This window comes from Lissotriton helveticus, chromosome 8, assembly GCF_964261635.1.
Source record: "Lissotriton helveticus chromosome 8, aLisHel1.1, whole genome shotgun sequence".
NCBI lineage: Eukaryota > Metazoa > Chordata > Amphibia > Caudata > Salamandridae > Lissotriton > Lissotriton helveticus.
In genome coordinates, this window is record NC_136069.1 from 232,208,176 (window position 1) to 232,235,642 (window position 27,467).

General features: G+C 49.0%; 1 protein-coding gene across 3 annotated transcripts in view; it reads left to right on the forward strand.

Moving 5' to 3' along the window:
• CEP57 (centrosomal protein 57) overlaps nucleotides 1-27,467 on the forward strand; it is a 447,591-nt gene that overhangs the window by 238,459 nt on the left and 181,665 nt on the right. For all 3 annotated transcript variants that reach the window (XM_078656986.1, XM_078656987.1, XM_078656984.1), the window contains exon 6: nucleotides 23,690-23,767. In XM_078656986.1, coding sequence (XP_078513112.1) covers nucleotides 23,690-23,767 — 78 coding nt within the window. The remainder of the gene's footprint in view (nucleotides 1-23,689; nucleotides 23,768-27,467) is intronic.

Here is a 27,467-nt window from a genome sequence, read left to right on the forward strand (position 1 = left end):
GGCTTCCGCCTGCGCAATTACACTATTAAGGCAGCTGAAATTGGTAGAACTGAGTGGCATTAACTCGGACCGAGCATGGGGTATTAGTTGGTCTATCACCTGGTAGAGGTGATAGGTCTGGACTTTGGGCAGTATTTTCTACTCTATATTGGGTAGGGGTATCAGCGGGTAAGAAGAGGTCTCTGGGGGCTTGCCTTGTTTCTAGAGCAGAACAATACTAGCAGTTCTTTAATCATGGGAGTGCAGGCCCTTTTGCTTCGCCTCGCAAAGCGTACGTAGGAGTGGAGTTCCCACTCATCTGCCAGACAATAAAAAAAATCTGCGACAAGACCGTTAAGACCCAGCGTTCTGTCACCTTGCATTGGTCAAATTGTCTCTGTGATATCTCCAGAGTCCAGTCTCCTATCTAGGTGCATGCCCTCCTTTCAGGACAGCCGCAGCTTGGGGATGTGCTCTACAAACCTATCCAGAACCCCCCTGGGAGTGACTACCCTGGACCTATAGAGGCACTTGACATATATAATGAAACATTGCATGACTGTGACAGTCTAGACCCCGTATTCCTCCTTAACCTACCTTAATCATCAGTCTGGCCCAACCTGGCCAACAATTTGCCCGCTTTAAAACGGACTTCAAGATCCTGCGCTGTTTAGTCCAATACATTGCCCTTTTCTCTCTCTCCAGGGTTTGTCTATATTCCTTCCAGAGGATTTCTATGTCGTACCTCTTGTCCACCCCATGTTTCTGAATATACTTTCTGTCTTTAAGGGAAAGGTGTTCACCTAACTTGTTATTCCTGCCTTCTGTTGGCCAGCTGCAGTGGCCAATAGTTGGCTTCTGTTAACGTTTTGTAGGCCTCATAAAATGTTTGTGCTATTCCCATGAGTAAAGCTCTGAATTGCATCTTTCAAGATAAAGGCTAAGTCTGGAAGACCGTCTGAAGGCACATTAAAGAAGAACAGACACAAATCTGTTCTTAAAGTACGTTCTGGGAATACAAATCCCCAGTCTGCTCTACCTGCATAACGTTTGGAGCTGCAGACCCACTTCTTGTTACAGTTCCAAGTTTTCTCTGACCAAGGATAGGGTTCTCCATAGAGCTGTTGTGTGTCTGACAGCCAGCTTCCCAGAGGTGAGAGGACACCAACTGGAGTCTGATCTGGAGAAAGAACTGCCTTAGTTATCCTGAAATATTTGGAGAGTCCTGCATGATTGACAAGGGACGGAGGAAGCCAGCCCTTCAGGAGAAGCTGACTGCCATTGTGGACAGAACCAGCTGACCCTTGTGCTATGGTTCGTCCACCAGACACTTGAGAAGACTGTGACTGGTCAAAACTAATGAAGGCACTGAAACTCAGTGTCGTATTGACACACTTACAAAACATGCATGAGTAGATCCCCTAGTCATCCATGCAGTGTTGATCGGCCTGCACAGCTGAAGAATGTATTCACCTTGTCTGATGGCACCTGGTTGTGTTCCCCAAGTGACTTGCAGGCCTCTATGCCAAGTACTACATAGTATACCATCCCTAAAACAATTTACATAGATGTTTACAAAAGCATAAAGCCTCTCTTTCCGTTAGAGACCACTACAGAAGCACTTACACATTCAATCACTCACCAGAAACTATTTATGCATGCAGTAGACTCAAAGGTAGTTGCAGGGACTCCTACATAGCTCTCTATTGCCTAACACAGGCACTGAAGTATTTGTGCAGCCACCTACATACACATTTAGACCACCATAGAGGTATTATAGCAGGCAGTTACATACCAGCACATTTACTTAAGCACCTCATGCACTGATAGATGTGTACTACTACACTGTTTCAGATATGTAGGCAAGTTCTGATAAAACCTTCTCAACCATGTGCAGATATACCCCTTCAAACATAGGCGATGCCTTCTAGTGCAGAGTGTTACAGGTAACAGTTAGAAATTAACAGTAAAAAAAACCTTAGGAATTTACTAAATAAACTAAAGTTTACAGGGACGTTATAGTTTGGAAATAGAACTAAACAAATCAGTAAAAAAACAAAGGTTACAGGGATTTTATAGTTTGGCTCACATTTTACTTGTACAAAACCAGTGAAATGTTAGCAGTTCTAGTTACTTGAGCGAACTGTAACTTACGCTCCCATAATGCACTGCTTATGACCTCACATATTACATGGTAAGTGACATCATGCTAGGGCAGCCAGTTTTATGCCCAGAAAATGCTCTCAGGGTGGGCCTGGTCATTAGCCAGTGGGCTACATGGTTCACTCCCTTCTGATGACCACTTCCTGCGAAATGTGGCATCTGGCTATCCAAGAATTCTCCATTCAGCCTATTCTCAAGATGACAGATCATTTCTCTCTCTGCGTGTTGAGCTCCCTTGCCCCTGAAAAAACGGTTTGGCAACTGGTTTCCCCTCTCCTTCCCGAGTGCCAGCCTGTCTACCTAAACAATAGGGTAGCCCCTTATCCAGGTGTTCCCCATTTGCTCTTCAAAGGCGGCTTCTCCTTTAAAGCTCTCCTTTTGGGCCAGCAACCTGCCAGGGAAAAGTAACACCTCTCCCCCACACATGCTTCTATTTTGTCACTTCATGAGTGACATGTTTTCATGTGTCCCCAGGAGGGCAGTAAACTGTCTTAGGTGCAAACCCATTTGAAACCTGGACTGACACAGGGATATAGGGTTAAGTTACATTAATTCCAACTTGGGTATTAGGTCGGGGTTAATGTAACAACTTGTTTGATACCTTACTGTAGCATCTTTAGTAGCATCAGTCAGAAGTTAGCAGGGCTGCTATGGCAGCCTGCAACTCTTCACTCGCCAAAGGGGGTATGCTAGCCTTTTCCACAGTAAAAACAACACTTGCAGGTTTTTACTGGTGGAATATGTAAAAATACATGTCCCACTACTTAAAACACAGCACTCTCTCTCTTAGGCCTCGATAGCCCTATCTTAGGGGTGACTTACATATATTAACTAGCATTGGCATAGCCAATAGGTCTCGCCTTTTGGACCTTATAAGTGTTTACTTATTCAACACAATATCCTTGGTGCAAAAACGTCAAGTGTTAAATGGCTAAACACTTAAAAGGCCCCAATCGCGAGACCTATTGGCTATGCCAATGCTTGTTATGAGTGAGTGGCTCGTGCAGGTATGCCACTGTGAGGTAGAGATGCTGCAAGTGCTTTTACAGGAGCCCCTGTGACATTGCGTCTCTTCAAAATGTTTCTTGGGTCTGGTGTAATTCTTCTAGCCCCTATTTCCGTCTTCTCGCACCGAATGCATCCTTAAATGTCCCATGTACAGCCGGGGCTGACACTCCTATTACCCCTGCCCTCCAGTGACGCTTTACCTGTCACAGTTGGTGGTGGTGGTGGTGGTGGTGGTGGTGGACGTGGTGGTGGATGTGCTGGTGGACATTTAGTAGTGGTAGTGGTAGTAGTAGTGGTGGTGGTGCACGTGGTGGTTGTGGTGGAGATGGTGGTGGTGGTGGTGGTGGTGGTGGTGGTGAACATGGTGGTGATGGACGTGGTGGTGGACGTGGTGGAGGATGTGGTGGTGGTTCTGGAGGATGTGGTGGTGGTTCTGGAGGATGTGGTGGTGGTGGTGGAGGATGTGGTGGTGGTGGTGGTGGTGGAGGATGTGGTGGTGGTGGTGGTGGACGTGGTGGTGGTGGTGGACGTGGTGGTGGACGTGGTAGTGGTGGTGGTGGTGGTGGAGGTGGTGATGGTGGACGTGGTGGATGTTATGGTGGTGGTGGACTTGTGTGGACGTGGTGGGAGGGGTACACGGTGGTGGTGGACGTGGTGGGGGTAGTGGTAGGGGGACGTTGTGGTGGTGGACGTGGTGGTGGTGGTGGTGGAGGATGTGGTGGTGGTGGTGGACGTGATGGTGATGGACGTGGTCGTGGTGATGGACGTGGTGGTGGGCGTGGTGGAGGACGTGTTGGTTGGCGTGGTGGAGGACCTGGTGGTAGTGGTGGTGGTGGTGGATGTGCTTGGCGGTGGTGGTGGACGTCTATTGGGTAGGAGGGTGTTGGCAGAATGCGGATGGAGAAGAGTATCTCGAAAGGGGCACATGAGAGAGCAGAAAGAGGCCGAATATTAGATACAATAACATTTTAAGCTCAATGCTCCTTTAATGAAAAACACACATTGTGCCTGCAGTGAGAGTGACTCACAAAGAGAAGAAACCAGTTTGTCTCAGGTGTTCAGTCCATTTCAGCTCCTTTTATTTAGACACCCAGTTTGTTCAAGTGTGTGCTCGGTGAAAACTTGTGTACTGACTTGTCTGGTGAAACCTGGCTGTATTTTTTCAGCTCCCCGCGTGTGCTAGTCAGCAGCCTGAATTAGCTTAATTTACACCACCTGGAGTCTGTCAATGTCATCTGTCACAAGACAAGACGGTAAATGCATGCAGTCACAAAACCAGGAAACTAGGAGATTTCATGGAACAGCAGAGTCCCAACAGAATTAAACTGAAGTGTGTTCAAGTTATGAACTTTCAGTCAGTAATAAAATAAAAGATTTGGTGAAACAACAGCTAAATCTTTCTGACATGTTTCTGATGTGGAATCATTAGTAAACTATACAATGCAAACCAAGGTCTGTTTCAGAGGCGGACATGAGCATTGAAAAAGCAGCTCTGTTTTTGAATTGCATCTGATAGAGACTACTAGCCGCAGATTCTTGAACGTAGAATTATCCCCAGGCGTGAGACTGGATCCGGAAAACATTTTTGCCACAGCATCCCTGCGCGCCGTGGGGACGGCATCACGCGACTCCGCCAAGACGTTGTCAGCGAGGTCACATAAGTCCCAGCCCGGCGCACCTACGTCAGTTTTTTCCTTTTCTGCATGCAACGTGGATCCGGTCTCTGTTCGGGCCTGTTTGGGCCCTTTTTTCTTCCATTCTGATATCTTTTGGTGGAACAGTGTGCGAATGCCTTCGGGCTTTAAGTCTTGCACGTCTTGTAGGCTCCTTATATCGGCGATGGACCCTCACCTCATTTGCATGTGGTGTTTAGGGGAAGATCACAGCACCACTGATTGTGAAGCGTGCCAACAGTTGAAGCCAAAGTTGCGGCGGGAACACCGGATGAAACTTCTCTCGGCGCATCGCTCAAGGTCGGCTTCATCCCCTCGGTCAGCCTTGGCAGAAGGTTTCAGAAGCGGCCATCTTCGTCGGCGTCCTCGTCCCTCTCCAATGTCGCACGAGCGTCGCTCCCCGGTGGGTCAGTGTTGCAGCTTGTCCCCGAGGGCTGGTGTTCGGCCTGCTGGGGGCATGGGCTCTCCGCGGGTGATTGGGCCCCAGGTGTCGTCCTCATATCCACCATTTCCCGGTGAGGGGCGTCGAGAGCCCAGATGGAGACATATGCGGCGGCTATGCAGGCCCGCTGGCGTCTCCTCCTCCTTCCCCTCCTGGGACGTCGGCGGATCCCTTGCATTGTGCAGGGCCTTCCGCGGTGTTGCCGGCGGCTCGGGCCCTGGCGCCGACTGGCTCGGCTTGGAGGATGTGGTGCTGTTGGAGTGCGACCCTTCGGGGGTCCCTACTTCGGACCACGGCACCTCTGGCTTGCCGCAAACTCCTGCAGGAGTCCCTGTGGTGTCGCAGGACGTCGCCTGGGCTCGCATCGCCGAGCCACACTCGGCCCTCTGGACAGGCGGCGGCCTTGTCCATGGCTGAGCTGACGCTGCTCTGGATCCGGTGCCTGCTGGCCGGGGTGGTGCCACAGGGGTCGGTGGACCCCCCTCGCCCCGCTCTGGGTCGAGGCTGGACGGGGACCCCTCGTCCCCCTCGGGCCTCTCTCGTCCCGCCATGCAGGCGGCTGCCTATTCGGAGGTTGAGTCAGAGGTTGAATCGGCCCTGGCGGCGCCGCATGGGTAGGCTGACCACCTCCGTCACATTCTGGGCCGAGGCTGGCGGAGGGCTTCTTGTCACTCCCCTGGTCCCTCTCGTCCCTCCACGCAGGCGTCTGCCTCATCGGAGGTCAAGTCGGTGCCGTTTCGGCCCTTGGCAATTTCGGCTCCGGCTCAGCTCTGGTCACCGGTGTGCGTGACTTGGAGGAGCCCTGTCTGGGGTCTCCTTCGGCGCTGGATGGTGATGATGTCCTGCCTCAGACTGGTGACTCTTCAGCGCCCGACAGGCATTGAGTCGCGGATTCGTCTTCGGATGCTCCCTCCTCTCTGGAGGTTGAGTGCCTGCAGGTGTCCTCCTCCCCAGAGACAGGCCTCTGCGCGGTGGCTTTTTCACCTAGGTCGTCAAAGGGCAGCTCCCCGCCTTTCCCAAGGCCGCGATAATTGCCAGAGGAGCAACAGGTCCACCAATCTTCGGTTCCTCCTTCTAACTTCCAGGTCTGGCATTTGCCCGCACCGCTTTGCTTCGGGAATGGACGCCTTAGTTTACAGCCGTCGCCCACGGAGGAGCTGCTTTCTCCACCGCGGGTTCCTACGGAGGCGGGTGCGGCCTTCGCTCACGCAATGTCCACGGCTGTGGGTATTCTGCCCATTGGTGGCCTGGTTGCTCATTTCCCGGCAGACCATCTTTTGGAGGTTCTCCACCAAGGTTCTGGTGGGAGGGAGCTATTGCTTCCCTTTGAGGGTTCGCTCCTTTCTTCCCTGATGGGGACTTGGGGCGCCCCACCACAGGTGATCCGATGCCCTAACACCTCCTGCACAGGCACCTTCCAGCGCCACGTGACCCGGCGTGTCTTTCCCTCCACACCTCTGCCTCCAGTCCACTGTTGCGGACTGCTTTTTCCTCTCTGCCGCCACTGTTCTCTCCACCGTCCCGGGAGGGCCGCTGGCTGGACTCTTGGGGGCGCAACGTGTTCGCCTCGACCAGCGCTGCTATGCGGGCCCTTAACACCTTATGTGTGTTGGCTAGGGCAACCTCTTCATTGTGGGACTCGGCTGAGTCCTTGGGATCCGACACTTCACAGGAGACTCTTCAGGTTGACTTACGGCATCATTCGTTGGATGGCCGGGAGCTAGCGGCGTTTATTCTCCGCTCAGCTCTGGACATCTCGGAAGTGCTAGGCCGTGCCATGGCTTCCTCGGTCTTCCTCCATTACCATGCTTGGCTTCGGGACAGTGTGTTCCCTGAAAATGTTCGGGAGCGGGTGGTTGATCTTCCATTCGATGGCACTCTGTTATTCCATGCCCCGGCAGACTCTGCCATCCAGAGGTTCTTGGCAGGGCTCCGTCGTCCTCCTTCTCCTCCTCCTCCGTCTCCTCCTTCTCCTTCCCCCCTCAGTGACTGTTGCGTTAATCTGGTTCTTGGACCTTGTTTTGGGCCAGTTGCCCTTGCTGTGAGCTGTGTTTTATGACCATTCGAGTCCTCCTTGCTGGGACTTTGGCTTTGTTGGCTGCTGGGCGGCCCTTTGTTGACTGTGTGTTTTTGCTTGAGTTCTCTGCACAGACTTGGCCCTAAGATTAGGGCTTCTGGTTTTCTCTTGGGCTGCTTGACAAGCCTTCCGCTGTTTTTTTTTTTTCCCCCGTGGCTCTTTCATTTTTTCCTCTGCTTCTTCCAAAGAGGGTTCCCATTTCTTGGGACTTCACGTACCCTATGTGGGGTAGTGGTAGCTGTTATATAGCTTGCGTTCTGCTGTGGGGTTCTGGTCGACTTCGGGCCTCTGCTCTCCATGGAGTTTATGTATGTTGCTGATGCTTCTTAGGCCGTGTGCGCGGACTTCTCGTAGTAGTGTGTCTGGGCATTTCCTCGCCTTCATGCTCCTCTCCTGGAGGCTGGGATGGTTCTGTGTTTCTCCCTTTGTCAGGTGTAGCCTGCCCAGTCTTCCTGGGGCCCCAGGCTGTTCTTCCTCTTACTTGTCCTGGCATTGGATGGAAGCTCTGTTGCCTTGTAGGGGCTTGAGGTGCTTCGGCCTCCCTGGCCTTGCCCTTGGTTCCTCTGTTGAGAGTGAACAGGCTTCTTCTTCGTCTTTCTTCTTCCCTCGTCCCTCTTGGGGTCGGTGGTGTTCTGCTGGTGGGGATTTCCCCCCTTGCCTGGGAGGACGAGGCTCTTTGCCCTCTCCATTGGACTAGTCCCCTGGGGGACCCTCTGTTATGTCCAGGCTGGTGAGGTCCTTCCGCAGACCCTCCCTGGGTACGGCTAGGGTATCTATTCTACGTTAAGGAATCTGCGGCTAGTAGTCTCTATCAGATGTAGGCATTACATACCTTCGGTAACCATGTATCTGGTAGAGAAGATTCTAGCCGCAGATTCCTTCACGGCCTGCCCTTCCTCCCCGTTCTGCGAGGACCCTTTGGCTTGCCCTTCTGCACTCGCCTCCCGGTGGATGACTACTATGAGTTTGTGCATTCTTTTGCTCTTTGACAAGACGTTGTCTTGCTTTTTGTTCCTTCCTCTTCTTTGGCACTGTAGAGCCTGGGTCTACAGGTACTCCTGTGCTCCTCTGCACTGGTTGCTCCAGGATTGAGGCTGGCCTTCTTTCGTCCCTCCTTTCCCTCCTTCTTGTTTCTGAAGGTCCTGGCCCCTCTGCTACCCTCTGGGTTTGGGTCATTTGGCCGTGCCCTGCCCTGGCTCCCTTGGGGGATTGTCGCACTCTGTGCTGGGGTTGCCTTGGAGGTCTGTCGTTCCCTGTTTGTCTTGGAACTGGCTTCCCTTCATGTGTCTTGGTCGGGGTTGTAGTCCTGCTACATGTTGTCATGACATTTTGCATATGTTCCTTGTCTTAAGGGGGGTACTGTTTCATAACTGGCAGGGTGGCTGCTCAGGGCTGTGCTCTGTTTTTTCTTCTTTACCTGCTTTTGGGTACTGCAGTGTTGGCACTGCTCCTTATGGTGTTCTTTTTTTTTTTTCACATGAAAGAAACAATCATTTCCTAGGTCAGGCCAAATCGTAGAACGAAATTGCTACAGACATAGAACAGGATACAACAATTTTCTATATAAAACATAAAAATAACCAACACAAACATAAGGCGAGTGCAATAATCGAGTCAGCCCAAATAGCAGAGGGGGAGGTCACGAAACAGGAGAACAAAAACACATCAATGAGAGTCGGGAAGGCCGTGAGGGGGGGGGAAGCAGGGAGGACAGGAAAATCCTAGAACAGAGCGAAAAATTTCGGGAACGTCAGTCTAGGGAGACAGGGTAACATCGGAGGTGGCAACCAAGGGAGGGGTACAAATGTCTCCACGGTATGCATTCCATTGACCCCAAATGTTCGTCCACGCCCCCGGCCTGCCCCTAGCCACGTAGACTGTCTTCTCACGGAACATGGACCAGTCCATGTTGTCCTCCCACACTGAAACGTCAGGAGGCCGGGATGAGCCCCAGAGTTGCCAATGTCACGCTTCGCGACCATGTAACCCAGGGTCGCCCATCTAGTCTGGGCCACAGAGTAATCGGAGGGTTCCCATACATTCAGCAGACATCGACGGGCCTCAGGCCGCAGGTCAACACCCGTCACCACAGTCATCAACTCAAGCACATCCACCCAATAAGCTGCCACCACAGGACACTCCCAAAGTATGTGCATAAAGGTAGCGCTCATCCCACAGCCACGCTTACACAAGCCATCCGGGGAAAAACCCATCACGACCAGACGCGGACCAGTCACATACACCCGGTGGAGGATCTTAAGTTGCACCAAACGAAGACGGGCGGGAATGGCGACCTCCTTCGGGGAGGAGAGTGCCGACTGCCAGTCCTCGTCATCTAATTCCAATCCATCACCTACCCACATCTCTCGGAGTCGGACCAACAAATCAGCGCGATTATGAATCAGCTTCTTGTAGATGAGAGAGATGGTGCTGTCGGGCAAGTGTCCATCTAGTATACGATCTTCAAGGGGGGAAGACTCGGGCAGGGCCACATCAGGAGTCAGAACCGAGGCCAATGCATGTCGGACTTGCAGATACCGGAAAAACTCTCTATCACTCAAGTCGTATTCTGCCTTAAGGGCCTGGAATGACTTCACGCGACCATTCACACAAACGTCACCCACTCTACAAATCCCAATCACATCCCAGCGGTCAAAGCCCTTAGAAGACCAGAGACATCCCAAGCGTTCAGAAGCATAAAGCGGAGTCGCCAGCGTCAGCCGATTCTCCCATCCCAAACTCACATTCGCTGCGCGCCACACGGTGACCGCTGCCCTGGTCGGGCCCACAAGATGGCGCCCGGCCGATCTGGAGTATAGCGCTCTATTAAAGTCCCCTCCCGGCAACTGGAGCTTATCCATCTCAAACGCCGGATCGCGACCCGGCGAGTACATCGCATGGTTAATGGCCGATAGCTGGGCTGCCCAGTAGTACCTCTTGATGTCGGGGAGTGCCATGCCCCCGTCGTACCAAGGGATAGTAAGTTTCGCAAGGGCTATACGTGGACGCCCATCCCAAATCAATTGTCTTTGCAGACTCTCGATTTCTCTGAAATAAGTAGCAGGAACATCGTCAAAAGAGTTCTGAAGGGCGTAGAGGAACCGCGGCAAAGACATCATTTTAAAAAGAGCAGCCCTACCCAGAGGAGACAGGGGCAGCTTACGCCAACGGGCCACATCCAGTCGCAATCTAAGAAGCGGGGGGAGGAGATTACGCTCAAACCGGAGGGAGGAATCTCGGGTAATAAAAATCCCTAAATACTTGAAGCCAGACTGGACCACCTGGATAGGGAATCTGGCCGGCAAAGAGGGCAAAACACCCGAGAGAACATACACACAGGACTTAGCCCAATTAATAACAAGGCCCGAGTTAGCACCGAACGAAGTAAGAACATCAAATAAGACGTTCAAAGATTTACGCGGGGATGTCAAATAAAGAAGAATGTCGTCCGCGTAAAGAGAGACGCGGTCTTCAAAGTCCGGTGACCAACGGATCCCTTTGAGAGAGGGTTCCCATCGAAGCCACGCAGCTAACGGTTCCAAGGCCAGTGCGAAAAGCAATGGAGACAGGGGGCAACCCTGACGGGTCCCTCTACCAAGGCTAAAGGGGACAGAAACTCTACCGTTCACCACCACTTGCGCTAAGGGTTCCACATACAACAACTTCACCCATCCAATAAATTCAGGTCCAAAACCAAATTTTTCGAGAGCTGCCCAAAGATAGGGCCACTCAACCGTGTCAAAAGCCATCGAGGCGTCTAACGAGGCCAAAATGGCCGGCTCCGTCAGAAGCCCCGCCCTCGCAACAGCGCCGTGAAGACGACGTAGGTTAAGAGCCGTGTTGCGATGCGGGATAAATCCGGACTGATCCGGATGAACCAAGTCGCTAATGACCGTCAGCAGGCGGGTTGCCAGGAGCTTAGCCAGGACCTTAGGCTCAACATTTAACAGGGAAATGGGCCTATAAGACGAACAAAGGTCCCGCGGTTTCCCGTCCTTGGGAATTACGACTATCGTGGCAAGACGCTGGTCATACGGGAGAATACCCCGCTCCTGGGACTCCAAAAACATGGCACGAAGATAGGGCGCTACCTTATCAGGGCGTAGCTTGTACAGCTCAATTGGCAACCCATTCGGGCCCAATGCCTTGCCCGAACGGAGCGAACGAATGGCAGTCGCTATTTCATCCGTAGTAAAAGGGGACTCCAACGAGACACGGTCCAGATCGGAAACACTGGGCACAGCTATATCGCGCAACAAAAGGCGAGAGTCAGCCACATCTCGTCCAGACACAGGGGTATACACCACACGAAAATACTCAGCAAAACATTCAACTATTCCAACCGGGTCTGTCACTCCGACACCATTCGACGACTGAATCACAGGCACCACACGATTCGCTCTCTCTTTCTTATCCAACCATGCCAACAATTTACCCGCTTTGTCCCCCACATCATACAGACGACCCTGCTGTTCCCGAAACATCAGTCTAGTCGCATCTGTGACCAAGGATTTATAAGCAAATTGTTTCAGACCCAGGGCGTGGAGTTTAGCAGAGGTGATCTCAGACTCCAAGTCGGTCTCCCTCTCAGCGATCTCTATCTCAAGTTCCACCACCTCCCGATTTCTAGCCTTCTTGGATTCAGCAATTAGAGAAAGGGCCTGCCCACGAATCACTGTTTTAAAGGCCTCCCACAGGGATACCGCCGAGGAAACCGACCCCTCGTTGTCCAAAAAGTAAGCATCTAAAGACTTAGTCAAAAGGGTTCGGATCTCAGGGGAGGCAATATACCAGGGGTTAATTGGAGCCACTCGGCCCACCGCCTCCACCCCTAACTCAAAACAAAGCCAGAGCGGAGAATGATCGGAGATGCCCCGGGGGAGGTGTCTGATCTCACGCACCGCCGGCGTTTGCGCCGCGGGCATCAGGAAATAATCCAGTCTAGACAGACTCCCGTGGGCCCCCGAATGGAAAGTGTATTGAAGCTGGGTAGGATGCAGGAGCCTCCAGCAATCCACCAAACCAAACGTATCCAAAAACCCACCTAACCACTGTTGGGCTAAAGGAGTATCCCTAGGGGGGTAGCGATCTTGTAGACCGGAGATCACAGAATTAAAATCGCCTGCAAGAAAAAGAGTACTATCAGGAAGGTCCAACAACACACGGCCCAAATCGGCAAAGGTAGAAGTCTGTAGGCCGGGGGGCACATACACAGTAAACAAGGAGAGGGTACGACCTTCATAGCGACCCACGAAGACAGCATAACGCCCCCGATCATCAAGGATCACATCATCAATAGCTAGGGGGAGGGAAGCCCGAACAAGGATACCCACCCCCCTGGAACCCGTGGTAAACCCCGAATGTGCAGCAAGGCGATACCCCCACCTATTCATCGCACGACAAGTATTGCCCACCAAATGAGTTTCCTGCAAGAAAACAATATCGGGAGATAAACGGCGTAGACATTTTAACACCACACTCCGCTTAATGCGATCTCCCAGACCATTAACATTTCACGAAACAAGCCTCAACCCGCTACCCCCCATCCCACACAGCAACCCCGAAACCCCCCCGCAATGAGCATGACATAAAAAGGAGCAGAAGCCAGATTGATTCGGCTTGAAAATATAACACAAATACATCGAACATCCCAACCACCCACCCCCCAACAATCAAGAAAACACCCCCCACCCTGCAAAATGCTAAATAGCCACCCCAACATGCAGTGTGCCTGTCGCCCAAGAATCCCCATTCCACAAAAAGAACCCCGGAGGAGGAAAGGCTCCGGCCCACCCGCCACCCCGAGTAAGACAGATAATGAGGAGAATACACAAACAGCAGAGGCACTGAGGCATTAAATCCCTGAGGAGTTTACTCTATTAGAGGGCCCAGGCGTAGGCGGATTGTTCAGCTCTCCACACCACCCTCAGCACCACCCGGGTGGGCGGCGGACTCAGTCTCAGGAGATCGATCAGGCAGAGAGTCCATCCAGTCATTTACAGAATCAGGCCGATCAAAGAAGAAGGTTCGGTCGTTGTACTCAACGCGCAGCCTGGTCGGAAAAAGCATGGCGTAGCGAAGCCCCATGTCTCGGAGACGTTTCTTGACATCACGGAAGCCCATACGCTGTCTCTGGACCTGTTGAGAAAAGTCCGGATAGAAGTTCACCGTGGCGTTCTCAAAGGCCACCGGGCCCTTCACACGCGATGCTTGCAGGATAGCGTCCCGATCCCTATAATGGAAGAGTTTCGCAACAATAGGCCTCGGCGGGGCACCTGGTTTACCCTTGCCCCCCGGAACACGATGGGCACGTTCCACAGCGAAAAACTTCGTCAGACCAGACGGAGAGAGGTGGTTCTGGATCAAGTCCTCAACAAGGAGATCAACAGAGTGAGGTTCTGGGTTCTCCGGAACTCCGGCCACGCGTACATTACAGCGACGTGCCCTGTTCTCAAAGTCCTCCAAGCGCCGGGTCATGAAGTCGTTCACCCTGCGAAGGTTGCCGACCTCCGTCTGTATCTCCGAAACGTCCTCCGTGAGACTGGATGACTTAAGATCCAGTGACTTCACCTTCTCATTGGTTTTCGACAGGTCAGCACGAATCAAGTTGACATCAATGGCCACGGTGTCGATTTTGTGGGCCAAAGCTTCGTATTGTTGGCCTATCGTCTCCTTCATAGCAGAAATGGCGCCCATGATGTCCTGCAAAGAAGGCTCCGTTGACGCGTCCACAGTGAGATCAGCATTACTGGCTCCGGGCAGGGCGGCTCCGGGGGACCCCTTGGAATGGGTGTAGCGGTCCATCACGTTAGACTGGACCGGGCCCCCACGCAGGGGCGTCTTGGTCTTTCGAGTCTCTCGGTCCCCTCTGCCCGCCATATCAGAACTGCGTCACCGGGTGATAAACCAGGCTGGATGGAATGGCCTCAGGAAAGTAGGGCCTCGGGACCAAAGAACCGCAGCTAGGACACCACTAGTAGAAGGGCCAACAGATAGGAGAATTAGCTAGCCAAAGGCCCGACAGCCGTTCCGTGCCCCGACTGCAGCCCAGGCCAGGCTCCTCTGCCAGATGTCTCAGTCTGAGGCAGAAACGAAACCGAAACTTAGGAGGGGGACCCACAGGTCGAATCCCCCTGCCGTTGTTGTTCAACTTCAAGACGGCCACTGAGCCTCACCCAGTCCCGGGCGTACCTCGAGAGTGGAGCCCGAAAGTTCGAACAGACGTAACTCTGGAACCCCGGGTCCAAATCGAATTCCAAAAAGTCCAGGGCAATCAGCCCAGTGTCCTCTTTACAAATCCTCGTAAAAAGTCAGGATAAGTTCAGGATATCATGCCGGGAGTGGCGGGGGTCCGGGGAGCGCTGTGCTCACGCGGCCATCTCGGATGCCCGCCAAGCTCCTCCCCCCTTATGGTGTTCTTAGTCACCATTCCTTTTTCTTTTCCACACTGTTCCCATGCTTCCACAGTTTCTCTGATGACTCCGCATTGTGTCGCGGAAATGTCCTCCGAAGAGAACTGACGTAGGAGGTCCGGGCGGGACTTATGTGACCTCGCTGACATCAGGTACACGGACGTCGCCTGGGGGAAGTCGCGTGATGCCGTCCCCCTGGCGCGCAGGGATGCTGTGGCAAAAATGTTTTCCTGATCCAGTCTCACGCCTGGGGATAATTCTTCGTTAAGTAATCTGCGGCTAGAACAGTCTCTACCAGATACGTCATTACAGAAGGTAAGTAACTTGTACTTTTGTTCTGCGTGCTAGAGAGGGGGAGCAGGAGGTGAGCCCAGGAGTGGTGTGCGCGTGCGCGCGCAGTCTGCTGATTTTTAAGCACTGCACTCGTGGCGCGCCCCTGCTCGCTCCCACAAGGTGGATGCCGCCACAAGCACGAGTGTGTGCGTGAAAATGACCAGAGCGACGGCTAAAGGCCCTCCTATGCAGCGCATGCGTGCTGCGTAGGCGAGACTCAAAAAGGGAGGACTTCACTGGGCAATTCTTATAAATATCAAAGTCAAGTTAGAGGTTTAAAACTGGCCTCCCAGTCCCCAGTGACCGACTGGGAGCCATGTTTTTCATTGTCACACTCGGTGTGGCCCAACCAGTATTGCAGTCCCTGGGGGACCTTCAAGTTTACAGGCCCTGGGTACCATATACTTGAGACTTACAAGTAAGCTGGCTCATGCCAATTGGGTATGTCAATCCAACATATGCAGTTTGGGGTCAGGGCACTGACCATGAGATCTGGTTACCAGGGTTCAATGCACCCGAAGTCGAAAAGCCAGCAGCGTCAGTCCTAAACTTAGGTACTCTTTACCTCTGCAGCATCCACCACATTCTTCACTCGCACAGTAGTGGATTAGTTGTATTGTAAAGGGTTGATTTCAACACCTCTTTAGAAGCATCACTTATGGAATTACAGTTTACAACTCCTTAATCGTCTTGTTTCATCCTGTAGAGTGCTCCACACTCAATAGGTTGCTGACTGTTTCGTATATTGGAAATGTGCTGTTTCAACCTTTAAATCTTTTTTAAAGTAGTACTTTGATTTAGAATGTGTTCAGCACCGTTGGGTAAGCAAAAAGAAGTTTAGTGTACCCTTTTTCTTCCATGATTCACACTGTATTGTAACTTTGTTGGTAGCAGATCAATTTTTCTTTTTGGAACTATTCGTTATTATGATTCTACTAAGAACAGTCCAAACATGCAAAGGTATGTAGGCATCCCTAGTTTTTTAAACAATACACTGATACATCTGGTTAAGAGGATTACTCTTCCAATTGCTCATCATAATCTTTACACTTCAGGCACATAATGCATAGGGACAACTAGAACAGTAAGAAGAGGCTGTGTGCAAGTACAGATGTACTATAGGTCAGACGGGGTAATACAGTAGCACTTTCTACAGAAGGAAAGGTCCAGGTTCAGAAGAAAACCAGATACACCCTGAATTGTTCAGCCATCTGAAGTTTCTCTGCAGTCAAGCTTTGTACTAGAATAGTCGGTACCAACCCTAAGTACATCCTCCAGTTGATGCATAATAGTGTGAAAAATAGACCTGTGTAGTTTTGTTTTGCCATTGTAGTGAAGTGGGTTTCTGTTGCAGTAACACCCCCACTTTTTGCCTGATACCTGATGCACTTTTCCTTGGTGTGCCCTTGGTCCCTGCCAATCAGGTACCCAGGGCCTGTGTTCCTTCCCTAAAAACTGTACTAAAGCCTAAAACCCAATTGGCATCTCTGGCCACATGTCAGCCCCTGGTAGATGGTACCATAGGTACCCAGGGCATTGTGACTAGAGAAGACCCCTAAGGGCTGCAGCACTTATTGTGCCACCCTTAGGGGCCGTGTACCCTGACACACACACACTGCCTTTGCAGGTTGAGTGTCCTGGTGCAGAACTAAACAAATAGTCGACATGGCACACATCCCTGTGTGCCATGCCCACTAACCCACTGCCCTGGCATACATCAGCCACCCCTCTAGCTGGGTGCCCTATGCCAGTGGTGAGGGCACAGATGCATGAGCCCTGTGCCCCTAAAGTACCCAGGGCCATTCCTTGGCACTGTAAGTGCAGTGATGCCATTAAGAGTATATGGTGCTGGGAGGTTGTCATTACGAACTCCAGAGCACCATAATGACTACACTGAAGACTGACAAGTTTGATGTCAAACTTCTCAGCACATCAAACCAACACTGATGTCAGTGTGGGATTTAATGTAAAATGCACTACAAAGGGCATCTTAGAGATGCCCCCTGAAACCTAACCTACAATCCACGTCTTGTCTGAGAGGCTGCCTAGGCTGCCGCACAGCAGACATGTTGCTGGACCCCTGGGTGGAGAGCCCCTCCTGGGCCTGCAACAATGCACATCCTGGGAAGAGGTGCCAAGCCTCCTCCCCAGGATGGGCAGGGGAAGCTTCAAAGGCATTCCGCCTTTGTGAGCTTCTCCAGACCACTTGCTGTACTCAGCAACTGGCCACCACCGGTTCTGACCCACACTCTGGTGGGAAGAATGGCGGGAAACCTTAAATGAGGAAATGGGGTGTGCCAGCCTATGCCAACTCCACCCCTCAGGTGGGAGAGGCGAGGTGAAACACAACTCCGGGCTCCGGCCATCTTGAGGATGGGGAGCCCTGCCCAATCACAGCTAGGCTCCTGCCCCCTCCCACAGGAGAGGAGCAGGCTAGTGGTGTACTCTCCCCAGGACAGGGACCCATTTGTCCCTGCCCTTACCCTACCTGTAACGCCCCTAAATTTAGTATTTAGGGGCACCCTGAACCTTCCTTCCTCAGATCCAGATGACGAAACAAGAAAGAAGAACATGGAACAAGAAGACCTGCCGTGCAGCTGCTAAAAAGAGGAAGACTCCGACTGATTTGTCCCCAGCCCTACAGGCCTATCGACCCTTGAACCTGCTCCTGCTAAACCCCTGCGTCGCCAGTGGTCAGAAACCTCAAAAACCCCGGAGGACCTGACTGCCTTGTGACTCTGACTACCTGGGTCTCCCACGAGCAGTGGTACTGCTCAAAGCAAGTAACGAGCCCTGGCATCAGCCTGGAACCGCGAACCCTGCACACTGTACCCGCGATGCCTGGCCTGTGCTGGAGTGAATCAAAACCCCGAGGACGTCCCCCGGCGATTCTGACCTGGAATCCAGTGAGCAAGGACCCTCCTCGACGACCCTGACGACGCCTGCAGGGTCAGGACAAAGGACTCCTCCAATCGCGACCAGCAGGGGGTAAGATTTCCCGAGCTCAAAAGACACCCCGGCACCCCACGGCCCCCTGTGCCCAACTCTTGGGTGCCTACCTATCCTTCAAGATGTCCATTGAATAACATTGAGCACCCGATGGCTCAAAAAGCACCCTGCACCCAGCCGCCCAACTGCCTCTGGCAGTGCAACCTTTGTCCTAACCTACTTCCTCATTTGCCCTGAGCAAGTGACCAGGAGCACAGCTCCCACAGCCGCGTGGCCTGCTAGCCAACAACCGAAGGCCCCCTGGCTTTCATTGGATAACATTGGGCCCAACTACCTCTGCACCCGCCTGCCTATGCTGCAGAGGGTGTACCAACTGTACCTACCTGACCCTAGGGGACCCCTGAGTCTATGCCCAGAAACTTAACTCTACCAGTCGAGTACTTATCTAAAAGCCGATAACTCACTTTCCTTCCATAGGTTAACATTGACTGGTTTTCACTTGAAATTTCTTCTAAGTGTGGAGTTTTGAAACTTTAAAATATTCATCTAAAATCAGCCGAATAACGAATTACGAAATACTCACCTGTGATCCGGTGAGAAGCCAGTACTGTACCTTTTAGCCCAGTACTGAACTGCAGAAGTAATCCTAACTCTACTTACCAGTAACTCGAATTTTCTTCCATAGGAAACCATTGGCTGTTTTTCTGTGAAATTTCTTCTAAGTGTCGATTTTTGCAAACTAGAAATATTCCTTAAAAATCGCACCAACTACTAAAATGTAATTACTTACCTGTCTTGGGTAGAGATCCCAGTGCTGAACTGAGGCGTCTAGTACTGGATTACAAAAGTAACGAGAACGTACTTTACCTGTGACTTGAATTTCCTCCGATAGGATAACATTGCTTATTTGTTTGTTTTTTTCGTCCTCATCTCACCTTGTCAAGCCGCTGCGGAGCTTGTACAGCCATGTTTGCTAACTGGGGACCACTCGGCTTACCGCACTCGCTTGGGTCACCTGACCCATCCCCTTTTTGTACGGGGACGTGGTGTAATCATTGGACCAGCTGGATCAGTCTTAGGCTTCGTCCCCAACTCATTAGAGGATGCCAGATGTTAGTCGGCTTATCCTCTACACCCTCATACTCTAACCGGGCCATAAAAAACAATGCTTTAAGCCAGTCCTCTCTTTTTAGGGGGAGGTGGTCTTTCCATCTTCTACAGATATCTCTCCGCACCAATAGGATCATATATAGTAACAGACCTTTGTCCCGCCGTGATGCAGTCTGACAGAAAAGGCCACCTCCAAAGAAAACTAAGGAGAGATTAACCTCCACCCTAGTTTTAAAAACTTCCAAAAGAGTATCCCCCACCTCTTTCCAAAAATGTTCCAACTCTGTACATTCATAAAAAAATATGGACGTCGTTGGCTAGCGGAGTATGACATCTCGGGCATTTAGGTGGAGGTGCTGGGGCAAATTTTGCTATCTTACAGGGAGTATAGTAAAGTCTGTTGATGACAAAAAAGTGATTCTTTTCAAACAGGCCGGTTTTTTAAACTTATATAGTGTCTTTAAAGATGGCTCAAAAAGGGCTTCTACCTGAGATCCCTTGGGAGGATAGGTTCCATACCGCCTCTGAGGGGGGCATCACAAGATCTTCAGCTTTTAATAGGTGATTGTACCGATATTTCTTTTTTAATGGTAGGGCGGATTGACACAGCCTCTCAATCTCCCCACTTCCCTTTATCTCCTCCCGTTCCGCACCATACCAAGATACTAGCTGGAGATATTTGAATCTAGATAGTCCAATCCCTATCGTTGCCCTCAGATATTCCCATGGATGTACTCCTTCAACATCTATCAATTCCATCCAAGTGGTAATTCCTGCCCTCTTTATTGGTAGTGCCAAGGTGTCTCTCAGACATTCCGGAGTTCCGGGCGAGTCCCAGACAGGATCCAAATCTGAATAATAACCTATCCCCCAACTGAGCCTCGCCCTGTGCCACAGCTCCAGAGCTGCCCTTAGAACCTTCAAACGAACCCACTTAAAAAATCTGGGGGATCCAAACTTATACATGAAAGCCTCGCCTCCACCTCCCCCTTCTGCTCTCACCATTTCTTCCAGCAATCTACACCAGGCCGACCCATCTGGTTTCAGTAGCATCCGAATGCTCTTAAACTGGAATGATACTGCATACAGGCTGATGTCAGGAAGAGCCAACCCTCCTTTAATTAGTCTTCGTCTGAGATTTTTCCAAGTTAATCGGACCCCTTTATCCCCCCAAATAAAGCTTCCTATCTTACTCTGCACCTTACTGATTTTCTTTTTTGGGAAGGTTAGAGGTATCGTGGAAAATAAATAGGAAAGCTTGGGGAGAATGACCATCTTCACGAGGTTAATTTTCCCATAGATGATTAAGGGAAGATTTCTCCATCTGCTAAACAGACGATCTATTTCTCTGGTAACTCTATTCAGATTTAACTGGGGGATTTTTTCCAGATCTTTCACGATATATATCCCCAGATATCTAAACTCTGAACTCACTGGACCCCTCCATTGGTCCAGATTCCAACACATGACCTCTGTTTTCGATCTGTTTGCCACATAGCCTGATATAGACCCGAATTCTACCAACTCCTCGACCCAAGGGATCGCCGTTGCTTGGTTTTCACTGAAAAGTTTCTAACTGTCAACTTTGAAAATATATTTATATCCTTTAAAAATCACTACTGTAACTAAAACGCTTTTACTTAACTGTTTACAGTACATGTCCTGGGACTGAATCTAGGATCCAGTCCTGGGGTTAGAAAAGTAATCCCTAAAGTAATCAACTGCATTTATCTAGCAAAACCCATTGAGCTCAATGTTAAATTGTGTTTGAAATTATGTTGCCTATTGCAACTACTGTAGCTATTGTACTTACAGTCTATTGCCTTTTTGCAAAGTAAATACCTAAAGTCACTCCTATTGAGAAAAGTATATTTTGATACTTGTTGGTTCTAAAATAAAACTATATCTTCTGATATAAAACAATTGGCCTAGAGTTCTTTTCTTGAGTGTGTGAAACCTTTTGCTGACTGAGTGTGCACAATAAATGCTTTACACTGTCCTCTGATACTGCCTTACTGCTCGACCAAGCTACAAGTAAGGTCATATCTGACTTTAACCTCTGTCATACCTCTGGAGACTGGGGACTCTATACACACTGTACCTTACTTTGGTCCAGTATATATAGAGCCACTTTCTTACAGCCATACTTGCATACTAGGAAATAGTTGTTTAAACAGCCTCTTGGTCTAACTGTACGATGTATCTCTCAACTAATGTCTAGAATGGCAGTCAATTCACTGTTAGAATGGGTTCCGTGAATTGACTGAGCTTGGGAGAGTGTTGGAGAGGAGAGGGCTCATGTTGAACACTAACAGAGGAGTCATAACAAAATAATTCAGTAAACCTTAGAGATGCACAGGGAATAGGGTATGAGGGGGAGTCAGGATTTGTATTTGTTTTATAAAGGGGTTTGACTGAAAGCCAGAAAATGATGCAAGAAAAGCCCCATTGACCGTTTTTTATTGAAAGGATCAGGAAAATATTTTCTTACTAACATACTTCGAGATCCTTTTGTCAGGAATTCGTTTGCATCTGCTTTTAACTTCTTCGAAGTCCAGTGCTCCTAATCTTATTACTGCATGACCTCCCTTCCTGTCCACAACCCTTGTCTCCAATGTGTTTTTTAGTCTGTTTAATACCTTGAGTTTGCAGGCTAGCCATTTGGTTGCCTACTTGAAGATTTTGCCCTCCGAGTCTCCCCACAAGGTTCTGTAGATCACATTAGACTGGCACAGCACCAGTGGCATCTGTAGCAATCCTAAATCAAGAGGGATACGTAGATGGCTGTATAATCTTGCACTACCTTTAGGTAGAATTTAGAAGAAACCTCAATTTCTTCTTCTGGAGACATGACAGCAGAGGCATACCCTTCATGCTTTACTCCTCCTGTTTTTGTAGAAGGTGTGTTCCTCATTTTCTAGGGATCTTTGTTGGGCTGTTTGATCCTTTTGGTCTAATCCTCATCTGTGCGCTGTTACATGAGGAGTCAGTAGTGCTGGATATGTTTCAGTATTTCAATACCAGATTGTTTCACAAGATTGTTTTTTATGATCAGAGTTTTTGAGCTAGGCAAATACTAATCAGTTACTATGCTGCTGCAATTAATACTTCACCAAATCCTGTTCGACATTCAGTAGGATTTATCCTCAGTTTGATGCAATGCTGAGATGAGACACTTTGTCTTCTGAGATTGTGCTCCTTTAATGGCTTTGATAAGCCAAGAGGAGGTCTCCTCTTCGCAATCCAGTTTGCTGTAAGTACAAAGCTGTAACCTCTTGCAGATCCAGTGTATTCCTAATTTTACTACAGAATATTCTCATTCCTCTGTGTTTTAATAGGCTGTTGGCCTGGGGACACCCTTCCCCCGCCGCCCACAGGATCTGCAAGAAATATTAGGGTTGAAATTGATGACCAGCTTTCTTTCAAGGGCCAACTCTCTGCTTTAGTAAGCGTGTGTTTTTTGTTAATGAAGGCCTTCAAGAAATGTCTGCCTCTCTTTCCCTGGGAAGCCCAGAAAAATGTTGTATAAGCATCCATCTTGGGTAGATTGGACTAAACAAATACCTTGTACCTAGGCCTTCCTGCTTTCTTGATTCAACGGCTGCAAATAGTGCAGAACATAGCTGTATGCCTCTTATTCATTCTTTTAAAACACACCTCCACATCCTCATATCTAAAACCGCTACACTGATTCCCATTTAGCAAAACAATCCCCTTCAAATCCCTACTACTTTCTCACCATGCCCTGCAGGCCCTCAATACCTAAAGAGAATCCATCTGTACTCTCCTAGCATGACGCTCCACTCAGGAAAAGCTCTACTGATTGCAGTCCACCATTTTAAGAGAACTGGGCAGGGGGGTGCGTCCTTTTAAGTGCGCGTGTCCTCTAGCTATAATCACCTTCCTGTGCCTCCCAGAAATCTGTCCGAGAAGGTTTTCCGAAAACAAATGAAAACATATCTCTTTAGCCTTCAAGTGGATCACCTCCTCTGTACGCACTCTAGCACTGGTACACTCTAGAGTAGCCGTGCACTGTATACATCTCTTCATTCATTCAGTACATTTAAATGCATTATGTTTACTGTGTTATCTCCTGTTCTTCGTATGCTTCAAATTGTATATCTTGGGTGTATTGCTGCTACAGAAAAGGCACTTTTCTACAGTCTGTGCTCTAGAATCAGCAACGCCTCACTCTTGCAAGCCAAGCTGCAAACGTTGGTCATATTTTTGCAGTAAGAGTTTAATGGTTGGGTATATTGGGGTATGTTTCACCTTACAGCTGTTGTGAATAGCAAAGTGAGTCAGCAGCATGTGGTATTGAGTACAATCACTTGTTCATTTGCTACTTATTGCTTCACTGCTGAAGCTGTTCACTTTGAGGCAAAGAGGGCAACACGGATGTTTGATTGCTCGTGAAGCTCTTGATTGATAAGCTCAGTTACCTTTAGTCAGTGAAATGTGAGAGTAGGTGAGCTCTTGCATATGTGAATGAATTTCTGTGCAATTAGATCACTTGTTAATGTTAATAATCTTTACCTTCTAGAAAAAAATCCAAGAAATGGAACAGAAGCTTCGTGAAGAACAAAGGTTTAGCAAGTTGATGCAGCAGAAAGCAGCTCAGGTAATCGGTGGGTTACTGTTGGCTGTAGTCATGCTTAGAAATGATAATTGTTCATTTGTGTTTGCAGCTGTGTTGTCTTTGAAAGCTCATTTGTCATAATGGTTGTCAGGGCGGCTCAATGTGCTGAAACCTCCCTGCTGGAAGCTGTGATCATCCGCAGGCCATGAGTTTGAATCTTAACAAGGTTGAGTCGGTGTTTCATCATTAATCTTAAAGTCAGTAACTTGGGTACCCCATTGGATTGGGTTACATGAATAGCTGCTAGTTACAGCGCATAGAAGAGTTAAAGTATGCTATAAAAACATTACTATGGCGGACGATTTGCTGTAAATATATAGAAACGTTTCGAGGAAGATTTGCTGAAGTTTGAAAACTACATTTTGAAATATAATTAATTATATTACAGGGCAGAGACTTGTGACATCAGTAAACAGAAATTAAGTGGTTTGTCTGAAACTTATGACTTGTGAAAATTAGGGCAACACAGAAACCCCCTCAACTTGCAACGCTTCAACTATATAGTATCAGTCTAACATTGCCATAGCAAATTAAATGGCCACAAGGCAACACATTTGCAGGTATGATCTAGAGACAGCCATGTTGGCAGTAACACCTTAGGATTGATGGCAGTACTTCAGTAGCAAATATGTATGTTGTATCTCATAGAAAATACAACTCACGGACTCCTCTCGTACCCCCTAAATATCTTCAGAGATAAAGGGCTTCAGGAGCACCTCCAATCCCAACATGTTAAGATTGTGACTTGTGGTTGCAGTACTAGGAAAAAGAGTTGAAGAAACATTGCATTGCTGCCGAAAGCACATGTCCGTCCATTACGAAGGCACTTACCTTATCTTTGTGTATTGTAGTGTCTGCCTCATGCATCAGTTCCTTTTTACCATCAACCTGGGTGAGCATGAATGTGCAAAGATCGTTTTCTTCTTGATTGAATAGTTGAGTGTCTTTCTTTTCTGATGTTTCTGTACACAAAGCATGTTTTAATTTTTTCTTGATTGCAATGTTGCCTTCGTAAACCATTACAGATTTGAATAGGCAAATACTTTCTTATCGGAAATCAGTAAAGCAACATCGTAGGAAGGAGAATCAGCCAGCCGGTAGCCTCTAGTGCAGTCACCTCCTGGTCCGCACATCCGTTCAGCAATCTTGCATATCTGCTGTCCACGCCTACAGGTCCCGGTTCGCTGATCTGCAAGACCCACTCCGGGGAAGTGTAGGGGAATGTTCTCATGGGAATTGTGACACTCACCACTGTGTAGGACATACTCAAAGATTGAAAAGTCTGTGATACGAATTGGACCAGTGACCCCTATGGCTACACAATGCGATGTACAATTTTCCCAGTTAAAAATGTGTTTGTGTATAATGTGATAGGGGTCACCACTCAAAAAGCAGAATGATCAATTGTTAATATAGACATGATGTTCCTCGCAGCTTATTTTTTTTGTATAAAACATTACAACCATATATTATTTTAAAATCTCATTGTGTTGGCTTCCTACCTTTCAGAAAATGTGCATTACTGAGATTGGGAGTCAGTTCAACGTTTTAGCCACCTCTAGTGCTAGCAACATTTTGGCTCTGAGAAATCGGCCCTGATATCATTATAAAGACAACTGTGTCCGCACTGACATATGAACTTAAGAAGCAGACAATAGAAGCATGTCTGCAGCCTATGCCTTTAGAATGGAGACAAAGAATTGCAAAACAATAAAACCCAGTCCAACTGATTATCCATCGATGCATTAAGGACCTGAAACAACATTTGAATATGCATCAGGACTGTCCCATCACTGCTCCAGTTTAGGGAAGCGCTGAGGAAACATCTTTTCAAAGTACACTACATCACAACACAGCAACAGTGACTTCTGCTTTCAGAACCCTGCTACCCAGACACCAACTCCTTGATTGTAAATACTGTATGGGGCTCAGCTGCCTTTAGGCTAGGTTCACACTGTTCAACAAGGAGTCCCCCTAGATATAGAAATGTAGGTTGATCCAGAAATGTAGTGGTTCAATGGAGAGCAACTAGTAGAAATAGCACCAAATATAGAGTTTGGTGGAAAAGATACTCTGTCACAAACATTATAAAGTACCCTGTCCGCCAAACTCTCAGTAGGCCAGCTCCGTCGAACCATCAGTTTCGCAACGGCAGTGCCCCTGCTGCTTCACTGTCGAAAAACTTACTGTGATGAAGTATAGGGTGTCTTGGTAAAGACCTCAAACCGGCCACCCTATTTATACTTTTTTATGTCTGTTACAGTCAGGTTACAAACAGAAAAACAATAATGCAACCTGACAAAGGGCAGGCCACCCCCATGGTCTAAATCAGCCTTTCAGTTCTAAACTCAATACAAATACTAGTGGAAACCGAAGACTAGTGTCATGCTGTAAATGGGGATTTTCCGAGTCTAGTGCAGAAACAAAAGCTAAGAGGTATCTATTTCCATGTTTCTCTACATTTTACACTTACTTTCAAACCTCAGCTGCAATAAAGAAATATTAACCTGAAGGAAGCGGTGTAATTTAATAAAAGTCAGAAACTCTTTACTTCTGCGAACTAAAACAATCAAGGAAAAAGTGTGCCAAACGAACAAATTAGGACCTTCTGGTGGGAGAGGCGAAGGTATACTGGCAGCGACATTGGTAGTTTGATTCCTGAAAGAGAGCAAGAGGGATAAGGGGCATCAAGTTATAAGCAAAAGCATTTGATAAATCTGTGGCGTAGGCAAGCGATTTATGACGTGCCTAGTCATTTATAGTTAAACCACCACAAAAGCTGATTCCAAATACCTTGGTGGCCAGGGCGATATAGCCGGGTCCTTGTTTTTATTAGGATTTTAGATTTTCACAGCACTTATCTTGATAAGTCGTCATTTTACCAGAAGACACAGAGGTGCGTGTTACTACGTTCAAAGCTTCTTGAGGATATTGATAGCTAACGCTGCCACTGGCTTAAGCCAGAATGAGAGGCGCGGACCAGATTATTTTATTTATTTATTTGAAAGGTTTTATATAGCGCTGGCTAGACCCGGGGGTATCAGAGCGCTTTACATGAGTATCAGACCATAGTTGAAGGTTACATCTTTACAAAGTTTACACAGTTTTAGAGCATAGCTACATAGTTACATGTTGTGTCGAGACAAACAATAAGGATATATACGTAAGGGGAAAAGTAGGCAAGGGGAGAGATTCAGGGCTGAGGGAGTAGGAGCAGGGGAAGTAGACAGAACGAAGGAGGGAAAGAGGAGGGGGAGGGGGAGAGACATAGCCTGAAAGAGGAGGGGGAGGGTGGCGGGGGCACAAACCGGTAGACTAGTAATAGCTGCGTCCAAAGTCCAGTAAGCTGTGATCCCAGGGGAAGTGCTATCATTCCCCCATCTCCGTTGCGAGAGGCTCCCTTTACGCAGTGGACACTCTAAGAGGGGTCTCTGTAACTCCAGGGCGTGTCTACTGGATCCTTCCCCAAAAAGGGGAGAGGGAGTGCTTAGGCAAGGGGCACCATACCCTACCTCAACTGTGCTTGGCTCCCTTGACGCTGTGGACTCTCTGAGGGGTCACAGACTCCAGAATATGAATATTGGATCTTTCCCCAACAAGGGGAGAAGGAGTGCTTAGTCAAAGGGCAACAAGGGACAGGGGGCGGGTCGGAACTGGCAGGTCAACAGAGGGGGAACAAACG